The 19,510-nt window shown below is 43.5% G+C and overlaps 3 protein-coding genes across 9 annotated transcripts in view; 1 reads left to right on the top strand and 2 right to left on the bottom strand.

Annotated features, from left to right (window-relative positions):
* LOC119379181 (condensin complex subunit 2) overlaps nucleotides 1-6,083 on the bottom strand; it is a 75,198-nt gene extending 69,115 nt beyond the window's left edge. The window contains exons 1-6 of one of the 3 annotated variants that reach the window (XM_049411898.1): nucleotides 5,978-6,083; nucleotides 5,449-5,687; nucleotides 5,248-5,338; nucleotides 5,090-5,179; nucleotides 4,851-4,980; nucleotides 2,838-2,911 (exon numbers count right to left, since the gene is read on the bottom strand). In XM_049411898.1, coding sequence (XP_049267855.1) covers nucleotides 2,838-2,911; nucleotides 4,851-4,980; nucleotides 5,090-5,179; nucleotides 5,248-5,338; nucleotides 5,449-5,630 — 567 coding nt within the window. In that variant the 5' untranslated portion in view covers nucleotides 5,631-5,687; nucleotides 5,978-6,083. The other 2 variants (XM_037648392.2, XM_049411899.1) reach the window with 2 other exon arrangements.
* A 332-nt stretch (nucleotides 6,084-6,415) lies between these two features.
* Nucleotides 6,416-7,819, top strand: LOC119379187 (swi5-dependent recombination DNA repair protein 1 homolog). Of its 5 annotated transcripts, none has more exons than XM_037648402.2 (3): nucleotides 6,416-6,635; nucleotides 7,090-7,203; nucleotides 7,318-7,819. In XM_037648402.2, the coding sequence occupies exons 1-3, from the start codon at nucleotides 6,585-6,587 to the stop codon at nucleotides 7,495-7,497; spliced, it is 345 nt and encodes a 114-aa protein (XP_037504330.1). In that variant the 5' UTR covers nucleotides 6,416-6,584; the 3' UTR covers nucleotides 7,498-7,819. The 5 variants fall into 5 exon arrangements, with proteins under 5 accessions (XP_037504330.1, XP_049267859.1, XP_037504329.1 ...); XM_049411902.1 differs by having other exon boundaries at nucleotides 6,416-6,647; nucleotides 7,093-7,203; XM_037648401.2 differs by having other exon boundaries at nucleotides 6,416-6,656; nucleotides 7,093-7,203.
* Nucleotides 7,635-17,340, bottom strand: LOC119379186 (28S ribosomal protein S18c, mitochondrial). Its single transcript, XM_037648399.2, has 5 exons — nucleotides 17,093-17,340; nucleotides 16,558-16,634; nucleotides 16,408-16,491; nucleotides 7,863-7,989; nucleotides 7,635-7,787 (listed from the first exon to the last, which is right to left on the bottom strand). The coding sequence occupies exons 1-5, from the start codon at nucleotides 17,211-17,213 to the stop codon at nucleotides 7,696-7,698; spliced, it is 501 nt and encodes a 166-aa protein (XP_037504327.1). The 5' UTR covers nucleotides 17,214-17,340; the 3' UTR covers nucleotides 7,635-7,695.
* Between the last annotated feature and the right edge of the window lie 2,170 nt (nucleotides 17,341-19,510).

Here is a 19,510-nt window from a genome sequence, read left to right as displayed (position 1 = left end):
ATATTCAAATTATTCTTATTAGCAAGCTTCCAACGAAAAATAACACATTAAATTACATTTTCCATTGGCCATCATCTTGTGTGTACCGTAGGGGCTGGCTGTGGTAAGTGCCTATGTATCTAGGCCATTCAAATGCAATGATTGATTTTAATGTTACACAGCTAAGCAGCAGAATTCTATGTAACCAATTACATGTATTTACCTGTAATCAACTGTCTTGTTTAGTAATTTTGTGATAGAATAATTCCTTCATATACACAATAACACTCACTGTAATTCAACTGCTTTTTTTTTTCAGTTATCAATTACATGTAACGAGCTACATTTTTTTGGCTAAGGAAGCCGTAATGAGTGACAATGATTATACGCTTTGGAGCTAAAGAGAGAGACAAGACTTTTTCTGAGGTGAGGTTGATAAAAGTCCCCAGGATTTGTACGGCAGTAGAGTAAAGTACACATGGTCTTCAATTCACATCGCCCATAGGGATTAAAACATGTGCAAGCTGGAGTGCCTCATTTTCCCAATCAGCGCCTTGACGCTACGCCTCGATCACCCCCGATATACGAGCAGACAGACAGTGATGGTCACAAGATGAACGTGCTTCTCCCTGTCAGATGCTTGACTCATATACACCAAATTTTGCAATTATAAACGCACGAACAGTGTCTTTAAGGCTCGGTGATATACCCATTTTTAAATTGCATTATTGATTTGGCTAACTCTTGATGGAATGGGAACATCTACTGGCATCCATCACAATCCCTCATTTAAGTCTTCATAGCAAAACCACTGAAGGGTGCTGGCAGGGTCGAGCTCTACCATATGTTCGCCAACAAATTGAAATGATGCTTCTATGGGTAGGTACCGATGATAAATTTAGATGGCAACGCCAATTATGGAATTACCCATGGACTTTTTTATGAGTTCTTCCCTAGTGCAATCAAGTGCACTTTCCATTAGCCCCAGCAACAAAATTAAGCACTGCATTTTGTAAAGGGTCCAGAAAGTAGCCACTGCCAAGCTTTACAACACCAACCTCTCCTCCACAATCACTGCTGTTGCATTCACAAGAAAACCAGTCAAGAAGCGCAACAGATTTTGAAAAGCAATCATTATAGTGAAGACAAACGCCACGTGAAGTCTGAAAGGACCGCACCACATCATTCTATATTTCGTGTATTTGAGCAAAGTTAGTCAAATTCGAGAGATAAATTATGTCAAAGTTATCAATTGTAAATAACATAATTACATTCTTGGAGGAAGAAGTGATGGCTGTAGTTAATTACAATTTTAAATGAAGTAATTGTAATCAGATACTTTTCCTTTTGTAACATGTCCAAGACTGCCAAGCACAATATGAAATATATTTCTTGCATTAGTAAATGCTTTTCCAAAATTCCCAAATGTGCTCCTTTGTACTGTCTAACGATGTACTACTGCCTAACGAACAGCCACAAGAGTCATTGTTCAAATGGCAACAAAGCGCAAACTGCACATGCACGTGTCAGTCTGCTGTGTGCCACTCCATCGCAAAAGCCAAGTTTACATCTTCCATCTCAGCCATGCAATGTGCGAGTGCCGTTTACACTGAGTGCAAAGGTGACTATACCCCCTTCAGGGGCAAATTATGGATTGACTATAAATGTGACCAATGTAAACAACTCTGTTCCAACGCACTCAATCTTCTATTTCTAAACTGACAAGGTATATTGTGTTGTTTTGTGAATTGAGTGAATGATAACTGAAGTGTAATTAAAGATCTATTTATTAAGAAGTCAGTCATGTAATTTTTCATAAAAAGAATCAAAGCTCAGACTAGAAGTACACGTACTGTCGGCCGCAAAAGTTTGCGGGATGTGCAGCGCGTGGCCGAGCGACGGAAAACTGCACTGCTGCGTCACCTACCGTGGTGCGGCTGGTGTTGCGGCTATCGGCCTCGGCGATTAGCGACGGCGCGTTTAGACAACGTGCCGTTGCCGGATCTGATCGCGGAGGCTGCGGCCTATAGCCTCAACACCCGCTGCATCCCGGTAGGTGACGCAGCAATGCAGTTTTCCGTCGCTCGGCCACGCGCTGCACATCCCGCAAACTTTTGCAGCCGACAGTACAATTAATAAGTGGCTGTATTCAGATCAAGCAAATGAAAAATTATACTTTTGACATAGGTGCTGGAATGCAGCACATCGACCAACTCATCAAACATGGCAGTATGCTCAGCAAAGTGACAGTTTGCAGTGATATGCAGCACGCTGAAGTTAAATGAAGGCACATTTGAATATAAAGAAGGTTCCATTGATCCAACGCTCTATGTCTCTTTCTTAAACTGCGCGAGAAGACGAAGACGCAAGTAAGAAAAACATTCAGAAACACCACGAGCGCAGGTTTTTTTTTTTCTGAATCTTTTTCTTACTTGCGTCCTCGTCTTCTCACGCAGTTTAAGAAAGTTTATCGCTACTAACTAGCCTGCCAACAAACCAACTATCCTGCCAGAACGTATTATTCTATGTCTCTTGCTTTCTTTTAGCCACAATTTCACAGAATTGGCAAAAAAAACTTTTGTGCACAAACGTAGGCACCCTGCCTGAAGGGATACAAGGCAATTTGCTTGGCAAACTGTCTAGTTGCCAACTTGTCACAAACCAGCCTCTTTTCTAAAGCTTGGTAGCAGCCAGAAACCATACCCTGTTAATAAGTTGCACTGTGATAATGACCACCATAATGGTGATCCACCAGCACAGAGAATGGAAATAGTTATAAGAAAATAAGAAACAATGTTCAAGATGTCGGAAGCAAGCACAGAAGTGCCAAGCAAAAATTAAGCAACATGTCTACTTACACGGCCCTTCGTTCGCCTTGCACGCCCTTTCGTAGCCACTGCTGGCTGGTCAGGATCATCATTTTTTACTTGTGCTAGCAAAAAGAACAAGGAAGCCCATAAGCAGATATAGCATTCAATTTTCTCTGCATTATTACACAGCAAGTACATATTCAGTAAAACAAAATATTTTAAAATTTTCCACCTAGTGGCCTTAACTCCGGCAATTTTTTTTTGCATTCGAAGATGAAATAAAATTTAGAGATACAGTCACATGTAATTAAAACGACCTTACGATCATAAACTAATATTTTAAAAAGTGAACATACTCGCATATGATATTGAACTAATACTCACACCAATGGGCACAAAAAAATAACATTCAGTAGTTAAGGCCTTAAAGGGACACTAAAGTCAAATATTAAGTCGACTTTGATTACCAGTAAATGCTTATTTTGTAAAAAAACCCCTTTTTCGGTCCGCACGGCGTTAGTGCACTTGAAATTACCCGCCTGAACAGGCCTTCTGACGTAGCAGTTGCCGTGCCCAACGTTGCCCTCCTTTACTGCCCGGCCGCCGACGCTACGGTTTCTTGCGCAACAGCGGCCATCAACCTTGCCAAGGCGCAGCCACAGGCCACTCCGAAACTGTAGAGCTCACTGTAACTGAGCTTAGCTTGGACAGCAGCAGCAGAATATCAACAGTGCGAAAATAGCGAGAGACAAGCACATGCAGCAGTACACTATACCGAAATTACCACTGAGATGCGGAGCTCGGCGAAAAACGGAACTTTTGAACCACTCGCGCAGTTCCCCATGGTAACGCCAAGAGGTTCTTTTTTCCATTATTCAAACAGAAACTAACACGCAGCATTTTATTACGTCTTGTGATGCACGAAAGGTTATTTTTCTATCGCAATTAGTTTGATTACTAGTGGTTAATTGTACTTGAGACTCTTGACATCATCAGGATCACTTCCAAAATGTCCCACTCGTGGCGCACATCGTGTCCAACATTTACCTTAATTTTTTTTATTACTAGAGCACTGCTGTTGACACTATTGCCATTTTAGACGTTCTCACACATTGACCTTTCACTCTGACATATTGTTATTTGCCTTTAGTGTCCCTTTAAGTTTAAGTGAGCAATATTAGGGCAACAATAAAAAACAAAGACATTCTCACAAGTCTAATCTGCATTCAAGGCTAGTGAAATGTAGAAATAGGTGTACCATGGTGTCTTTTTAAAAGTTGCAACAGGTCATTGTACACTTATAGCAACATGGCGGCTGTCATGTCAACACCATTGCAATGCTGAATTGAATTTCACCAAGTGCAACTAGGGAATGACGTGAGATTAGTTAAAAGCCATGTATAAAATATTTTTTACACGGTAGACACCCTTTCAAATGTTACAAGTATACTGCACTGCACGAGCTATGGCATCAAGAGCTCGCATTTTGCAGTCAAATGAGTTCTGGAAAATGGTTTGCCAGTATGGCATCACACAAATGGCATTAAATCCTGAGGCCTTAAGAAGTTAATGCCATTTTGTGAGACAATGTAGCATGGGTATAACTACCATTCTCTGGTTAAGTTTTCCAATTTGTCAGTTCCTTCTCCCACAGATACACAACTTACTTTAAAATAACTTTGTAGAAAATGACATTGGATCGTAATGTTCTGATCACTCTACAATGGCACTACAACAAGGCAGCGCTAGCCCTAGAGTGTTAAGGGTGCCACAGATGCATCCTCATCAGTGATGCAGCCAGGAATTTTTATCAGGAATTCAAGCCACATACTATGCCAGACAGCTTAGCTGTATTAGTGAACAGGAGCCCAGTTATGCGTGCATTAAAGCTAAGTTGCTGAACTAGCAACTGTTAAAGTACTCGTGGGGCAGTTTTAAAAAAATCTCAGGCTATAGGCGCCTCCCACCATGTCATCCCCATCCTAATGGTGGCATGTACAACTGGTAAAAAAAACAATGAATCGGTGTTATCTGATAACAAAACAGAAAACCAGCGCTCACCTCTCAGGTCACGCTTTCTAAGTCTCGATGAAATTCCAAGTTCTCCAGCAATGTGCAGTGCTTCAGAGTGCACATGATCCACACGGTAAGCATAGATCTTGGCACTTGCATCTAGAGTACAGCTGGCACTCTGTTTACATAAAATAAATATTTTGGCTTCTCACATACGACTGTCAGATGACATGCCAAAGCAATCTTACAATATAAATGGTGACCAACATATATAAATAATGTTTAACCTGAAAGTTTGTAGATCCATCTTCGGCTTGCAAGACTTTTCTGATGTGGTCAATTAAATGCAACTGAAATGCATTTTTGGAGGTAATTTTCTGAAAGATAAAACGACTTGTTTAGCATAAATCCTCATCAGGTTCTTCGAGTTTGAAAAAAACCTCACGTTTTCGTTCGACAGACGGATACAGTTGGCGTAATGTTCAGCAAGCTGGACATCGGTGAATGTCGGGGGCACCAATCCAACAGATCTGCGTCTGTTAAATGCAGCAACATAATCACGCCACTTCCACATTCAATGATCATATCGACAACGGAAATTCACCACGCAGACCATTCGTTCAGAAGCGGTGGGGGCGTGACTTACTTTTTGCCAGGCGTTCCAGGAGATTCGATATGCAGCGAATGAAGTTCTTGCAGAAGCTCCTGCTGTCTCGTGTGTCTCTCAGCAGAGTCGTCGTTGGGCGCCTGCAACGCCGAATCTATAAGACTGGCACGCGAATTTTTCGCTTGTTTCCGCGTTGGAGTCGAGAATGTTGTCTCATCCATTTTTAGGAAGAAGAAAAGGCAGCGGCCCTCGCCCCAAGATCAACGCTCCAGTATCATCTGCAAAGTCAAAGTATCAACTTTTAACCACAAAGACTGCAAATGCCGTAACAGTCGCATACAGCCAGCTCTCGTAAGCAGACGTCTGCGCAGAACGTGCCTGAAAGCGGTCAAACACACAAAGAAACACAACAAAATAAGTTCAAATTCTATTTGATGCGAGTTACCTACTCAAAATAATAAACTCAATGCCAACCAAATCGCGTGCACGTTAGGAAAATTCGAACAAACACGTTCGCATGCTCCCGCCCGTTTGACCGGAAGATATATGAAAGTCGGTGTAACCATACCATCACGGCAAAATGAGAAACAAAATTATACATTTTGACACTTCCCTGGTAACTACACAGTCTACAGAGCTCGTAAGTTTGTTCTTAAGCGTAGTTTGGTACCGGACTATATTCCTTCTCGCAATAAACATCCGCTTGTGACGTAATGAGCAACAAGTGCTATTTTCGGTTTCGACAGGTCTTGAAGCAGAATGGATTTCGATGTAGAAAAAAAAAGAAGTGTATTGAAAGCCGTTTTCCTTTTACATTAACAGGATAACGCGAGTCTAGAATATACGATCTTGTGAACAAGACAACTATTTAAACTCGCGTGCGTAAAAACCATAGAAGAAGAAAAGTTAAAATGCTACTAAAACGACAGCTACTAAAATGTACCGCTACCCGCCGTTATCATTAAAGAATTCCCGGCATGCATTGCTGCTGAACTGCCGGATAGTGTGTACTAGACTCTACCACAGACAAACAATGCGCTAGGCGGGTAGCATAAAACCTTCGTAATGCCTTCAAGTCTGCGATATCACAGTGATCAGCTGAAGTACTTTTGCTAGTTATGTAGCACTGAACAACAGGGGTAAATAATACGTTTGCCAAGCGCAGACAGTGAGGCATGGAGAGCCCAACACCGGAAGAAAACGCGCCCCGATGCAAGGATCAGCTGGTACAACAAATTGTTCCCAATGTAATTATTCGTTTGATCTCCTAGCCGTACTGGATGTCTGTCCTTTGAGTGTCCCGCGCGTTTTGCTGGTGCTCGGTACAGCGGTTAGCGCAGGATGGTTGCTGGAGTCGCGTTCGTCCGGTGCGTTAGGAATATGCCAAGGTGGCAGTATTTTGCCAGCGTCCGTGGTGTGCCCGTGTCATTGGGGCGCACGTAACCCACGAGCCGCTTCGCCCTCAGTATTTTGCCAGCGTCCGTGGTGTGCCCGTGTCACTGGGGCGCGACCCACGAGCCGCTTCGCGCTTCTCAGTCTGGCAACACACTTCTGCGACACCAAACGACCAAACAAAACCCTGCCACCGTCTGTTGGCTTGCGTTCAATGATGGTTCAATAAAATGGTGCACTTCGATGCAATCCTAAGCAGCCCATTCACCTTTTTCTTTTTTTTAATAGCAGGAGGGTGACCAAGCTCTGCTTCAGAAGGCTATTGCAAATGCACAGAGAGAGGTATCCCGGAAAGAGGACATCTTACGGCAGCTGAACATAGTAAAAACACACAGGAAAAAGGTATGTAAAGTACCCGTTAATGTGTTCAAACTCGCATGCATGCAACTAAACATAATGGACAGGATTCTCGACTTTGTCGTGTTTGATCATGCTGATGAGGAGAGCCTTTTGCAGAACCAGAAGGAGCCCATCACCGAGCTGATTGAGCAGTGGCGTTCAGCAGCACAGCAAGCAATTTTGGACTTTCAACAGCACATGGCTGAACCAAGGCCTGGCCTGAAAGACATTCTTTCTAACTTTCAAATTGAACCCTCTGTTATTGGCTACAGTGAAGATGATGACTGTTTTGTATAACCAGAGTCCTTCGACACATTCCATGCTGGTATCTTTATCATTTTTAAGTTGATTCTTTTGTAGTCGTGAAAATGACTTCTTTGTAAGCTTAGTTGAAATAAACTAGTCAAGTATGAAAATAAATTGTACTCGTACTGTAAATTGTACTGTTTATTCTACTTTCTTTTTACAACTTCGTTCTTGCACTGTGGTTAGAGATCAGTGCGGGTTGGGTCTAGTTGGCTTGAATGCATCAAACAGTTTTGGATCCTTCAAAAACTTCGGCATTTTCAGGTAGTGTGGCATCATACCTGCAAATAAAATAACGAAACTATAAGACGAAGCACTGCATTGTCTGGATGTATAAATGAAAGGGAAACACTTACCACACTTCTTTGCTTTCATGATTTCTCTCTTGACACTTTCTTGCTGTTTTTGACACAGTCCAGTGATGTGTTTCTCATAAATTTTTCCAGTATATGGCGACACAAACTGGCTCAGAAGTTTAACATTCTGCAAAAATGATGTTGCAGTGGTTTATGCTGCATTCCAGCAAAAAATTTATGATGGGTTTGCCATATATCTGAGCACTTCTGGTGTTGAGACATACCTTCAGCTTTATCAAATCAGACAAGTGCAAGGTAGACAGTCTAAATATATAAGCTACACAAAAAAAAAACATCAAAAGATGTTTCTTTACAGAGCACAAAGACACCGTTTGATATTGACAATATAAAATTCGTTACAATGTTGACATACTAAGTGTACATATAATAAATTATTTCAGCATCATGCAATTGTCTAAGATCCATTTACAAAAAAATTCCGAGCCATTTCACTGTGAAGGTGGGCGAACAGTGAAGCTATGTGATGCAGCACAATGATAATCAATGCAAGTTTCACACCGTCACATACAAGAAGCAGCACCCCCCCCCCCCTACCCCCATTTCTGCCAAAGCCTCTCTGAAACCTCGCGTTGGCACTGGCGAATGGGCGTCTCAGCGCGTTCTTTCTCGCTGCTCTCAGCGTCTCTCCTCATACGTTCATTGTTCCTCGGGCGTACCATAGCTGCACAATGAACATGACCGTGTCGAAGCAAGAATGACCGCCGCAGACAGGCACATGATTCGCTGTGACAGAAGAGCTACACCAAAACCACGTGGCCAGTTGTGTGCCCACTTCAAGTGGCCACTCGCGCTCAAGGGGCGACATAAACTGATATATATCCGCCGCCAAAACGCGTAGTTTTTGTCCACCAATACCGTCATCCGCCAGAATCTAGCCATATACAGCTTCGCTGTGAAATGAAAGAGCTTTGACAGCATTCAAGAAGCAGCTTCCTTCATTTACAATCTGACCACACATCAGTAGCAGACTAGTGAACTAGGGCAAACTTGTAGACTTTACAATTTTATATAAACAACAGTGTTTTAAGCTTGATATGAGTGAAGTAAAGTTCTGCCTTGTGTTACAAATATGGTGCAGTCAAATTATTACACATTTGGCAACATGCCAAATGACATGCCAAGTGACGGAACCTGAGAAGCCGTGGTGTTCTAAGAAACACCAGTCGAAGTTTACAGCTTGTAGAACAGGAGCCATGTACTCCATTCCACTTGCCTGCGGCAAAAGGTATATAGGCCAGACGGGCAGATGCGTCAATGAGCGGCTCAGGGAGCATCATATGGCTGTTAGATCACTAGCAGGGGGAGGTTTATTGGCGATGCACTGCAAAAAGTGCAAAGGTTGTATTCCAGCATATGACGCTACTTCTGTGATGCATGTTGGAGGGCAACAAAGAGAAAGGGAGATAATAGAGGCTCTGGAAATTCACAGGGCGGGTGAGGCATATGTTTGCACTCCATCCATTGCATTATCGAAAAAATAATTGGACTATCTGTGCAAGCGAAAACCACATGTGGGCGGGTGGTAGATAGGCGGCGGTGAAATTCCTTTTGAAAAACTTTGTCTGTGACGTGGCACCTGTGTTTGCGCAATGGGATTCTATATATTCTGTCCTTCATGTTGATTAAAAACCAGTTAAAGTCTAGCAGTGGTCCTGTCTCTTTTTCTGTAGTCCTTGTGCGTGTTCGCTAGTAATATGGAAGCAAACAGTCAATACTAACTAGCCCAGATAAATTCATTGAAGACAGAAACGTGTATATGTTACTTATTGAGCTTGAAACAAACAATATAAATATTATCGAGGACATTTGCGCAATCACGAATCCAGCCGATGTTCATGCTTTTACCTCCTTTTATGTAGTTGGTCCAATCAATGACATAGATTGCCAAGACAAAAGCGAGCAATTTCTAGTGGTCTTTGAAACGAAATCATTTAAAAAACACCATGTTACTCATAGAACTCCTGTTCAACTCCACACTCAATATATTGAACATTGTACCCATGAAAGTGCTCTTCTAAGAGGCCCGCAGTCACTTGTGTCATTGGAAATATTGATTCTGACGAAACAAGACAGTTATGGCAGATGCTGTCATACTGGACACATTGAATCCAAAACAAAGCAAACAATGCAGGAAAAATTAGCCCGGTGTGCATCTCAACATATGAATGGCTTGCACAGCAAGGATTTTATTTTGCACCCCGTAATGTGGATTCGCTTTAGTGCAGTTCACTCTAATGCAGTCGTATAACCTGGCAAAGAATGCTAATAGCAGAGAATAAGTGCCATGCAGTGAAGTGTACCGCGTGCGGCAAATCATCATCTTAAATACGATTGCCATGCCACTTCGAAAATGCAAAAGGCCTCCCGGTCCCATACACGCATTTCTCAACAAGAAGGGATAGATGAAAAATTAATAATCAGTCAACCTTTCGATGTTTAAAGATGGTGACTTCACACAGGAAACTTAAAGCAAAGCCTATGGTTGCGGTGCTGATATGCGGGAGCAAAGCTTTACCTTAGCCAAGACCTACATCAGGTGATGCCTAGCGTTCTCATGTGTTCATAGCTTGATTAGATGATGGCTATGCTTCTAAATCGCAGCTTTCCAGAGGGTGATTATGCTTGACATATCTCAATTCTGACTGCCTTTTCAGGTCACTTATGATATTGGTCCACAGTGCAAAAATAAAGGAAAAATTAACTTAGACCCAAAAGTAGAGCGTCTTATATCACCACCTTTTCACAAGAGGTAAATGAGCACTATCATGTCCAGGACTTGTCTGTGAAGAGCATGCACTGCTTTAAGGGGCCCAGCCACACTTTTTCAAAAGTCAGAAAGCGCTGCCGATCAGTAGTCAAGGCCCCTGCGAAAATGTCAGCCAAATATTATTGCACTGCAAGCAGCAGGGAAATAATGACTTCTTTTCAAAGACAGCTACAAAGACAGCTTTTAGCTCGGCAAACTATGTCATGATGGGACCGACTACATGGATGGGAGGGAAGGACATCACCATGGGCTGATTTCATGATTACAAAAACATCCTCTATAATATTTATATTGTTTGTTTCAAGTACAACATATTATATACACGTTTCTCTCTTCAGAAACACCAAAAAAGCAACTATCTTAACATTTCTGGTCTTGACCAACTGTCTACTTATTTTGTTTTTTCCAACGTTCATGTGAAGCACCGGGCATACTACACCCATGCCATTTCAAGCACTTTGTGCCTGAGTTTGTCATTTGTCTGGTGGTGAGATCACTACGACAGTACTTACCAGTGCACATCATAGTTTGCAAAACCACCAGCACATTTGCCAACGGATGCTTGCTCCCTCCAACACATCTCACAAGCTATATGCCTTGGCAGACAATGCTTGTTATTTAACCAACGGAAACCACTCCAAAATGCACTATCAGTATTTAGCCACTATCTGTCAGTCAAGCTAATGCAGGACAAAGCTGTTGCGCACCAGGTTCCCATGAAGCTCGGCCAGACTTTCACACAACAATCATGCTTCTTTCGTCGACTAGTTAGCATGGCTGTCACGTGCCGCCAGGCTGAAACCCTCTCGACCACGACACGCATTGATGTAGCATTCTGCCCCCTTGTCATACCCCCCCTCCTGTGTAGCTTACGGCATACTCCTCAGGATGAAAAGGAGAAAAGGCACTCTCAGCCTACGACAAATCCCTGCAACTCCATTTATACTTAAGAAATTCCAAAAATTTTTGCGACGAGAGATTTCCCACTCAATAAACTCCTACAGTGCCTCTGGGCTGAACCTAACATCTGTAAGTGCGATTGCAGATTAATTATTTAAAAACTTATTTCTTTAGAGCAAACTACTGGCAATCGAAAAGAAAAACTTTTCTTCCAACACTTATACACTGTCTCTCAAGTATTTGACCAATAGACATTATGCAAAATCTGCTGCCATCTAGCGGCCGCCGTGTCACGGAGCGTACGTATGGACGTGAGGCGGCCGATAGGAACGGCAATGCCGACATATTTTCGTATGCCGTGTTGCTCAGACTGAGGAAATTGGAGTGCTGAAAAAAGGTTTACAGAAAACTAACCTCCATGTTATTAGATTTCCTCGCCGCCATTGAGAAGTGGCAGATCGTTCCGTTGCTCCGGCTACTGCTCACGACTAACGCCGTGTATACGTTCGCCGTTCTTAATAGCTGAGGTATGTGACGGCATCGGCACTCATCAGAGAAAACTCTTTCGTGTCAACCAGACAGTTTTCGCGCAGTGTGCTTGCAGGCACATACAAACCAGCTTTGAAGCTCGTAGCCACGAGCTTCAAAGCTGCATCGTGGCTACTCGCGCATGCCTGCGCTTGCTGTTGACACCATTGCTTTGTTTATTACATTGCGATAACAATTACATGATAGACAGGTAGCTCGAGCGTGTCATCGATTCTCAGCGAACGGACGGATTGTGCAGCGTGTTGTTTGTAGTTTGTTTTCGATTGTGGAGCTTAACAAGGTAGCATTTGGTGGGATGCATTGCGCGCATATTAACGCGATAGCGTTAGAGAGCTCGTGTCACAGAAATACCGCCGTCGGTGTCGGCACCGTTGGTTGTGAGCGAAAAATCGAGAAAGAAGCAAACAAAATAAAGAATAAAATTTTCGGTCCCATTGAGGATCGAACCCGGGCTACGGGTTCGATCCTCAATGGGTTCGATCCTACCACAAAGCTACGATGTTACTTGCAGCTGCTGCGGAAAAAAACACTACATAAATGCCATGTAGTGGAAGAAGTCTCCTTAACGCATTTTGTTCGACAGGTGTCACGACGAAAACGAGCCCATTCGGCGATCTGTAGGCGCATTTGGGAGGCCATCAAACTACGTCGAAAAAGGCCAGGACAGTGCAGCCATCGCCGCTAAAAACACACACGAACTTTCAAACAGCTCTAAAAATGGACAACCTATGTCCATCTAGCGGAAAACATATCAAGCCAACGCCGGCTTTCCAGAGGAGGCGTTGATCAAGCAAACAGCAAACGTTAGATAATGTGCTGCCATCTGTGAGGCATTGTGACTCTCTTCATGGCCTCCGAGATGGCGAGCGCGCGGCGTGTATCTTGGAGGCCATGCGACTCTTGCTTTAGATCAAAAACCTGTACCATTCACGCGCGCGCGTGTCTGTGTGCGTGTGTGTATAACAATACACATTAATAAGTAGGCACTTAGTGGTTGAAGTGCGCACTAGGGGCCGGATTTCGCTATTGCGTTCAACTCTTAAAGGCGAAGCTTAAGGGTCCCCCAATTTTTGCTTCACCACAGCGTATTTTACAAACATTTCATGTGCTATCACTGCCAAATTCAGAGGGGCAGCCCGGATGGCGTGACTGCCCTCCTTACTTCTTTTTTTAATTTATACCCCAAGAAGAGCACATATCAGGCTCTCCCAGAAGTTGATCCCCCTTTGGAGAGAGAGAGAGAGAGAGGAACCTTTATTGAAGTAGGTGATGCCCCTTATTCCCACTGGGCTGGTCGACATCCCTAGTCCGGGACGTCATTAGTCGAAGCCGCCGCCCGAGCCAGCTGGACCAGAGTTCGCTGTTCCTCTAGTCCTGAGCAATTGAGCAGGGTCGCCTAAAAATCCTGCATCCACCCCTGTGTGCTATGAAATATTAACAGACCGATGCTTGTGTGTGGCACTTTTCGTATGAAATTGAAAAAAAATGCTCTTCCAGCAAATGTGTCGTTACACTTGACCGTGGGTGCGCTACTGCTGGTTACGCGCTGAGGTGGCTTTGCAAGCGTTCACTCGGTGACGCAAAAATGCCTGGCAAAAACGGGTTGAAATAATAAGGCGCCATATAGGCCCCGAGAGCGACGATGTGAACGCGAATATTCTTGGCATAACGTGTTATGTACTGGCACATGGCGGGAGGATATTCAATAAAATACCAGCTAACCGGCACCTACTTTTTGGAGCAACTAACACTTTTCACGTGCATGAGAAGTTGATCTTTTACATTTTAATCGCGCGGTAATTCTATGCATAACGTACGTCAGTGACTACAGCAGAGAAATATTTTTTTGCTTCAAAAATAAAAAAGAGGACAACGTTTTATTTAAAATTAAATGCACAATACATTTGGTCGACGTAGGCTGACCGTTACGAAATACACTTTGAAATGGGTCAACAGCAATTTCCTACCGTCATTGCTGTGCCGTGACGCGCACTAAAGCTAACAACGCTTTATTCGCTACATTGAAAACAGACAAAATTTATAACCAAGCGCAAAGCTTCATTCTCAACGACGACAGGCTTACATGCGACTCGGTGGCAAACTTGTACTTTCTTCTCGTTTTGAGGCAGTTCTCTACACATACCGATTGTCAACCTAATAACTGGGAAATACCGGTAACGTGTAGAGACCCTTAAACACTCATCTGACGTTTTTTATGCCTCGAATGCTTACTATCAAAGCAGATACAAGCAAGAAGAAATAGCAGCGACAGCATTACGATTCGGACACAAGCCTCCAACATGGCGCTGAATTGGTAGCTTCGTCAAACCTCCGACGGATGGCAGCAATATTGCATAAGGTCTATAACCATAAAAGCATACCTACGTGGCAGACTGCCTAACAACACCGTCCTACACTCATGCCACATTTCTTCAAGCTTTGGAATAGCCAATTATGAGCTGGTATACTAATAAGGGTGGACAATGAGTAGCGAGAACAACGACGCCATGTTTTTTATATGGGACTGCCCAAGCATACTGCTTGACTTGCTCATGAGCACATCAGTGCTGATAATGAGCAAATACAGTTACAAAATTAGTGTACTGAAGGGAGAGAAAAAAAAAAAAGACTATGGGAACACCTAAGCAACTCTTATTATGTGACAGCATTACTTGTCGCTGAGTTTTGTGTTGCAGTGGCATAACCATGGCCACACCTTACTGTCTTGTAATGATGATTTAGACGAGAGAAATTCAACTTCGGACACTGAAGGCTCCATAGTGTCGACAGTAGAACCACTTCTATCACCTACCAACTGACTGCACAGCCTCAAAGGTATGCATCACTGTCACCGGTTGCAACGTGGGCGCAGTGGTTAGTGTGCTCAGCTACAGAGTGGTAGCAGGGGCGGTGGGGCAGAGGAGAGGATTTTCATTGTGGCCAATTCTTTTTCACTAAAATGAAGATGGCATAATTTGTGTGCTGTTTTTCTGCCAAGGGTTTCGAGGACAGTGGTGTCACACAATGAGCAAAGTGATGCTCTTGCATTAATAATGCATGTCCCATGAATATATGGAATCAAAGTGGCTTGTAAGCTCACTGATGCCCAAGGATAAGTGACTGCAATCTGTAGCAATGCAGCTTCAGTGAAAACAATAGAAAACACAGCAAACAAAATCACCTTGTCAATGGAGTGCTCTATGCTGTTCAGTTAGCAATGCAATGACAGCGACAAAAGGATGAATGTTCCATGCAGCCACACACTGCACAATAAATAGAATAAGAAAGGTGTGCAGCCGATACTAAGCAAGGGCTAAGTAAATGAAGTATGCACAAAAACAAATGTGTGGGATTCTTGTGACACTCAGCAGCTGTTACAAAGATGAATGGAATCTGTTACTAAGGTATTTCGTCCAAATGCACACTTTGGGAACTGCGTGCTCGTGCCTGCGTGACATGCCACAGTCATTTCCACATAATCACCTGTTGTCATTCTATGTAGCTTCTGTGGAACGTGCTTCCAGAATTATCATTACTACAAGATCAGGTACAAGCATCATGCATGAAACAGTAATTGTGTAAAGTACATTTGCCTTAAATAAAATAAGTCATGCGTTAACATTTTCATTGCATTTTGCAGTGTAAAATGAATACATCGTTGCTTCATGCGATACTAATATTAGAGGCAAATACTGAATGTTAGTGATAAAATATGTTATGCACAGCAGCAATGTGAACTACCCTGTATAGTTAATCACTCTCTGAAATGGGTACCCTCTAATGTACTGTTTACTAATAGAAACAACATACCTAATCATAAAACACACACTTCAACATATCTTGTAGCATGTACACTGTCGTCCTTTATGAAAGGGAACACGCGAGCGCGCGGCCTGAGCTCTGCTGCGGCTGCCTACAGTGCCATCAACCGACAGCGAAAGAAAGCGCACCCGCTTTGGCGTCATCTATTGGCAAACAAAATAACGAGTCATGGCCGGTGGACAAGCGCTGCTAGATTACGCTCCCGCTTCGGTCGCGCAGCGGGCGATGCCGCCAAAAGCGGACGTGCTTTCTTCAGCTATCGGTTGATGGTGCTGTACGCAGCTGCCGCAGCGCGCAGGCCGCGCGCTCGCGTGTTCCCTTTCATAAAGGACGGCAGTGTACATGGAGCTATCATGCCATACTGCAAAGCTATCATGTCACACTGCAAAAGTGTCAAAAATATGAAGAGCCTTGCAAGCAGGCAAAATGGGTGAGTACCAGTTTCCTCAAGCCAGAGTAGTGGTCACAGCAAAACTGCTTCCTCACCTTGTAGTCAACTTGTATGTTGTGTTTGCAGAGGATGCACTGGCGAGGCTCCTTTTTAAATGGGTTTTCCATGCTGAAATCTGGCTATTTGGGAGAGACATTGCGAACTGAGTTTTCCTGAAGAAAAAAAATGCCACATAAGCAACGTACCATGTCGATATCTACAGCCGTTTCTTGCTCTTTCGTCACATGGCTGGAGGATGTGCTGTTGAGGCGGCCTCTCAGTGCTGGTTCGAAAAGAAACGGCAACGGACATCAGCTGTGCCTAACATGAACGTAAAACTCCCAATGATAAACAGAGCTTTGTAAGACACTAACGGGTACTTTTATTTTTTCTAATTCGTCTATTCGAAGTTCGAGCTTGCTCCAGGTGGTTATTTCGCATGTAAGCGCAGCATAAATGTTAGCCATCAGCTACACATTGAACAAGGGTTTGGTCATGCGAAACCCTATTAAAGAAGCACATTAAACGAGTGGCGCAGCGGTTGCTCAGATCAAACAACACCCAGAATGAAATGAAAACCTCAATATATTTGCGTTAGCACGAAGGGCGGTGCGAAGCCACAACTGCTTGCTTGGCAGGATTTCGGTAACAGCAAAGAATACGAGCATTGCACAAACTTGGCAAACACAAAAAAAGGACTCGGACAGAACGAGATCACCAGAGCACTAAAAGTCATATTACCTGGAAGAATCGCAGTCTGCACTTGAAAAGTTCCAGGCCCAGCGCGCAGCACGTTCATGGTACCCAGTACTCGTGCTAGAGGCACGTATTTGAGCATAATTAATTCACGTATGTCTTGCATTAACTGACATGAAGCGCTAGATTGTTTTCACACTTGATGCGTAGCTAAAAACGCCACACGATCACGCTAAATCCATGCCATGCTCCGTGTGCGTCCTCATGCGGTTCGCATGCAATGGCGATGGCGATCTGGCTATACCCACTATACCCTTTGAATCGGGTCGCCGGGAAAAAACAAAACACATGTAACCGTTGATGGTGATGACGATAGGAATGGTATGGTGACTAGGCTGTGGAACCGAAAGTGAAACAAAAAATATATATATCTAACGTTATTTTTGCTCGAAATGGAACTAAATGAAACTAAACCGAAACATTATTGTAAGTTTTTTATCACTACAAAACCAACTGAAAATAAAACAGGTTAGACGACCTGTTCCACGGTTTTATCGCGCACCGTTTCCCCAGCGCTCAGCAAACGGAGCGCGATAATGGCGCGGAAATTATTTTAAAGGAGAGCGCAAATATCGAAGTTAATATGCACCAAATTTTATTATCCTCAGTTTAACTTGTTTGCAGCAATAAATTCCTGAAATACAGGTATTTTGTGAGGTTTGTCATGTTCGTGATTTGTTTCATGAAAAGTGCTTCGACAGGTAAGAAAAATAATAGACTCATAAGACTGCATTTCACTTGTTCTTTCAAGGGAACGAATATTGTGACCAAGAACAGCACCGTTTTTCCCGAGGTGCGCTCAAAATTCAGAAAGCGCGAAATTGATGGAAAAGTGTTTTTCGCGGCCAAAATCTTTATTTTTTTTTCAGGCGAACAATTTTCTTTTTCTTTTTTTTTTTTTCACAAAACTAACTTCGAAACCATTGTTCTGGATCTATAGCCTAGGCCTACAGTAAATGTCATCAAAATCGGGAATGGTGACCGGGACCTCGTGTTCGGTACCTGGACACACCCTGCTTGTTTCTGGCGTACCATTGACTGATCAATTATTTCTGTTCGCTAGCTGTTTGCTCTCCATTAACTTAATTTACGAAATCAACTGCCACAAACGTGTAGTAGCGTCTAATTCGCGATACCGAGTCCAGAGGTGGCTTCTTTCTGCCCGCGCAGTGTGGCGTGATATGTACGTCCGTTCATTCTAGCGCCCGCCCGCTAATTCGACCTCCGCTTAATTCGAACAATTTACAGCTCGTTCGAGTTCGAATTGACGAGCTTTTACTGTACTATACTGTCATCGCACTTGCGACAGATAGCAGTTTGAAGGGATTAATTGATTTGTTGACTTTATTTGTCATAAATTAGGTGCGGTTTATAGTTACCAGCTTATTTGATTTCCTTTACTTTATTTGGACCACCACTGTGCATCTGCTGTGTCGACGTTATACCGATTTGTATGCATTCACCAAAGATGCGACCAGGCACGGATCCAAATATTTCTTTTTCCCTAGAACTGAACGGAGGGGAGATCTGACTGTCAAGATGGCGATTGATGAGAATGATGATGACTGCACAAATGCTTACGCGGTGCCTCCTGGGTAGGATTTGGCCACCGCAGCGCCTACAGCAGACGAAACCAAAGCGAGCAGAGCAATAGCAGCGCTTCTCTATCACGTGATCAAGGCCTATTTCTCTTTTATAGGCTCCATGATTGTGACGTCACGCTCCTTCCTAGTTTTTTTCTTCCTCCATGTATTCTGGACGCTGTCAAATTCCGTCATATTGTCAAATATCGCAATGGCGGCATTTTAAGACAATCAGAGAGGCCGTAGCGGCTCTCTGAACCCATCAGAGTTGTCAATGGTGGAATTCCGCCATATTGTCGAATTCCGGCATTGATCAACTCTGATTGGCCTATAGCTCTGCTGCGGCCTCCCTGATTGGCTTAAAATGCCGCCACTACGAAATTTTACAATATGGCGGAATTTCACCTTGTTTATAATAGCCCCCCAGGATAGTACGGCCTGGACATCCACCCTAGATCCTCACATGGCTGCGACAATGTGTCGGGAGGCGAAGATCTCTTACTATTTTTAGAAGCAAGACGTTGTGGGACTCCACACAAGCTGTATCAGTGGATCCATGGACTTGTGGACTGCACAGCAATGATCTTGCTGATGCAACTGTAAAAATTACCTTATACGAACGCACGTCTGTCACGTACGATCCCATTCCCAAGGGCATACAATGCAATTCTTTCCTCATTGGGGCTACACGGAAAGCGACGGCAAGAACGTACAGTACGGTTAGTACGGTCAACTCTTAGAGGGAACACGCGAGCGTCACTAGAAAATTTTAGGCCGGCGTGGCCGGCGTAGAGTGCTAGACCGGCGTAGAGTTACTGTA

The sequence above is a fragment of the Rhipicephalus sanguineus genome, chromosome 1 (assembly GCF_013339695.2).
Source record: "Rhipicephalus sanguineus isolate Rsan-2018 chromosome 1, BIME_Rsan_1.4, whole genome shotgun sequence".
NCBI classification, from domain to species: domain Eukaryota; kingdom Metazoa; phylum Arthropoda; class Arachnida; order Ixodida; family Ixodidae; genus Rhipicephalus; species Rhipicephalus sanguineus.
This window is presented reverse-complemented; position numbering and strand designations above follow the sequence as displayed.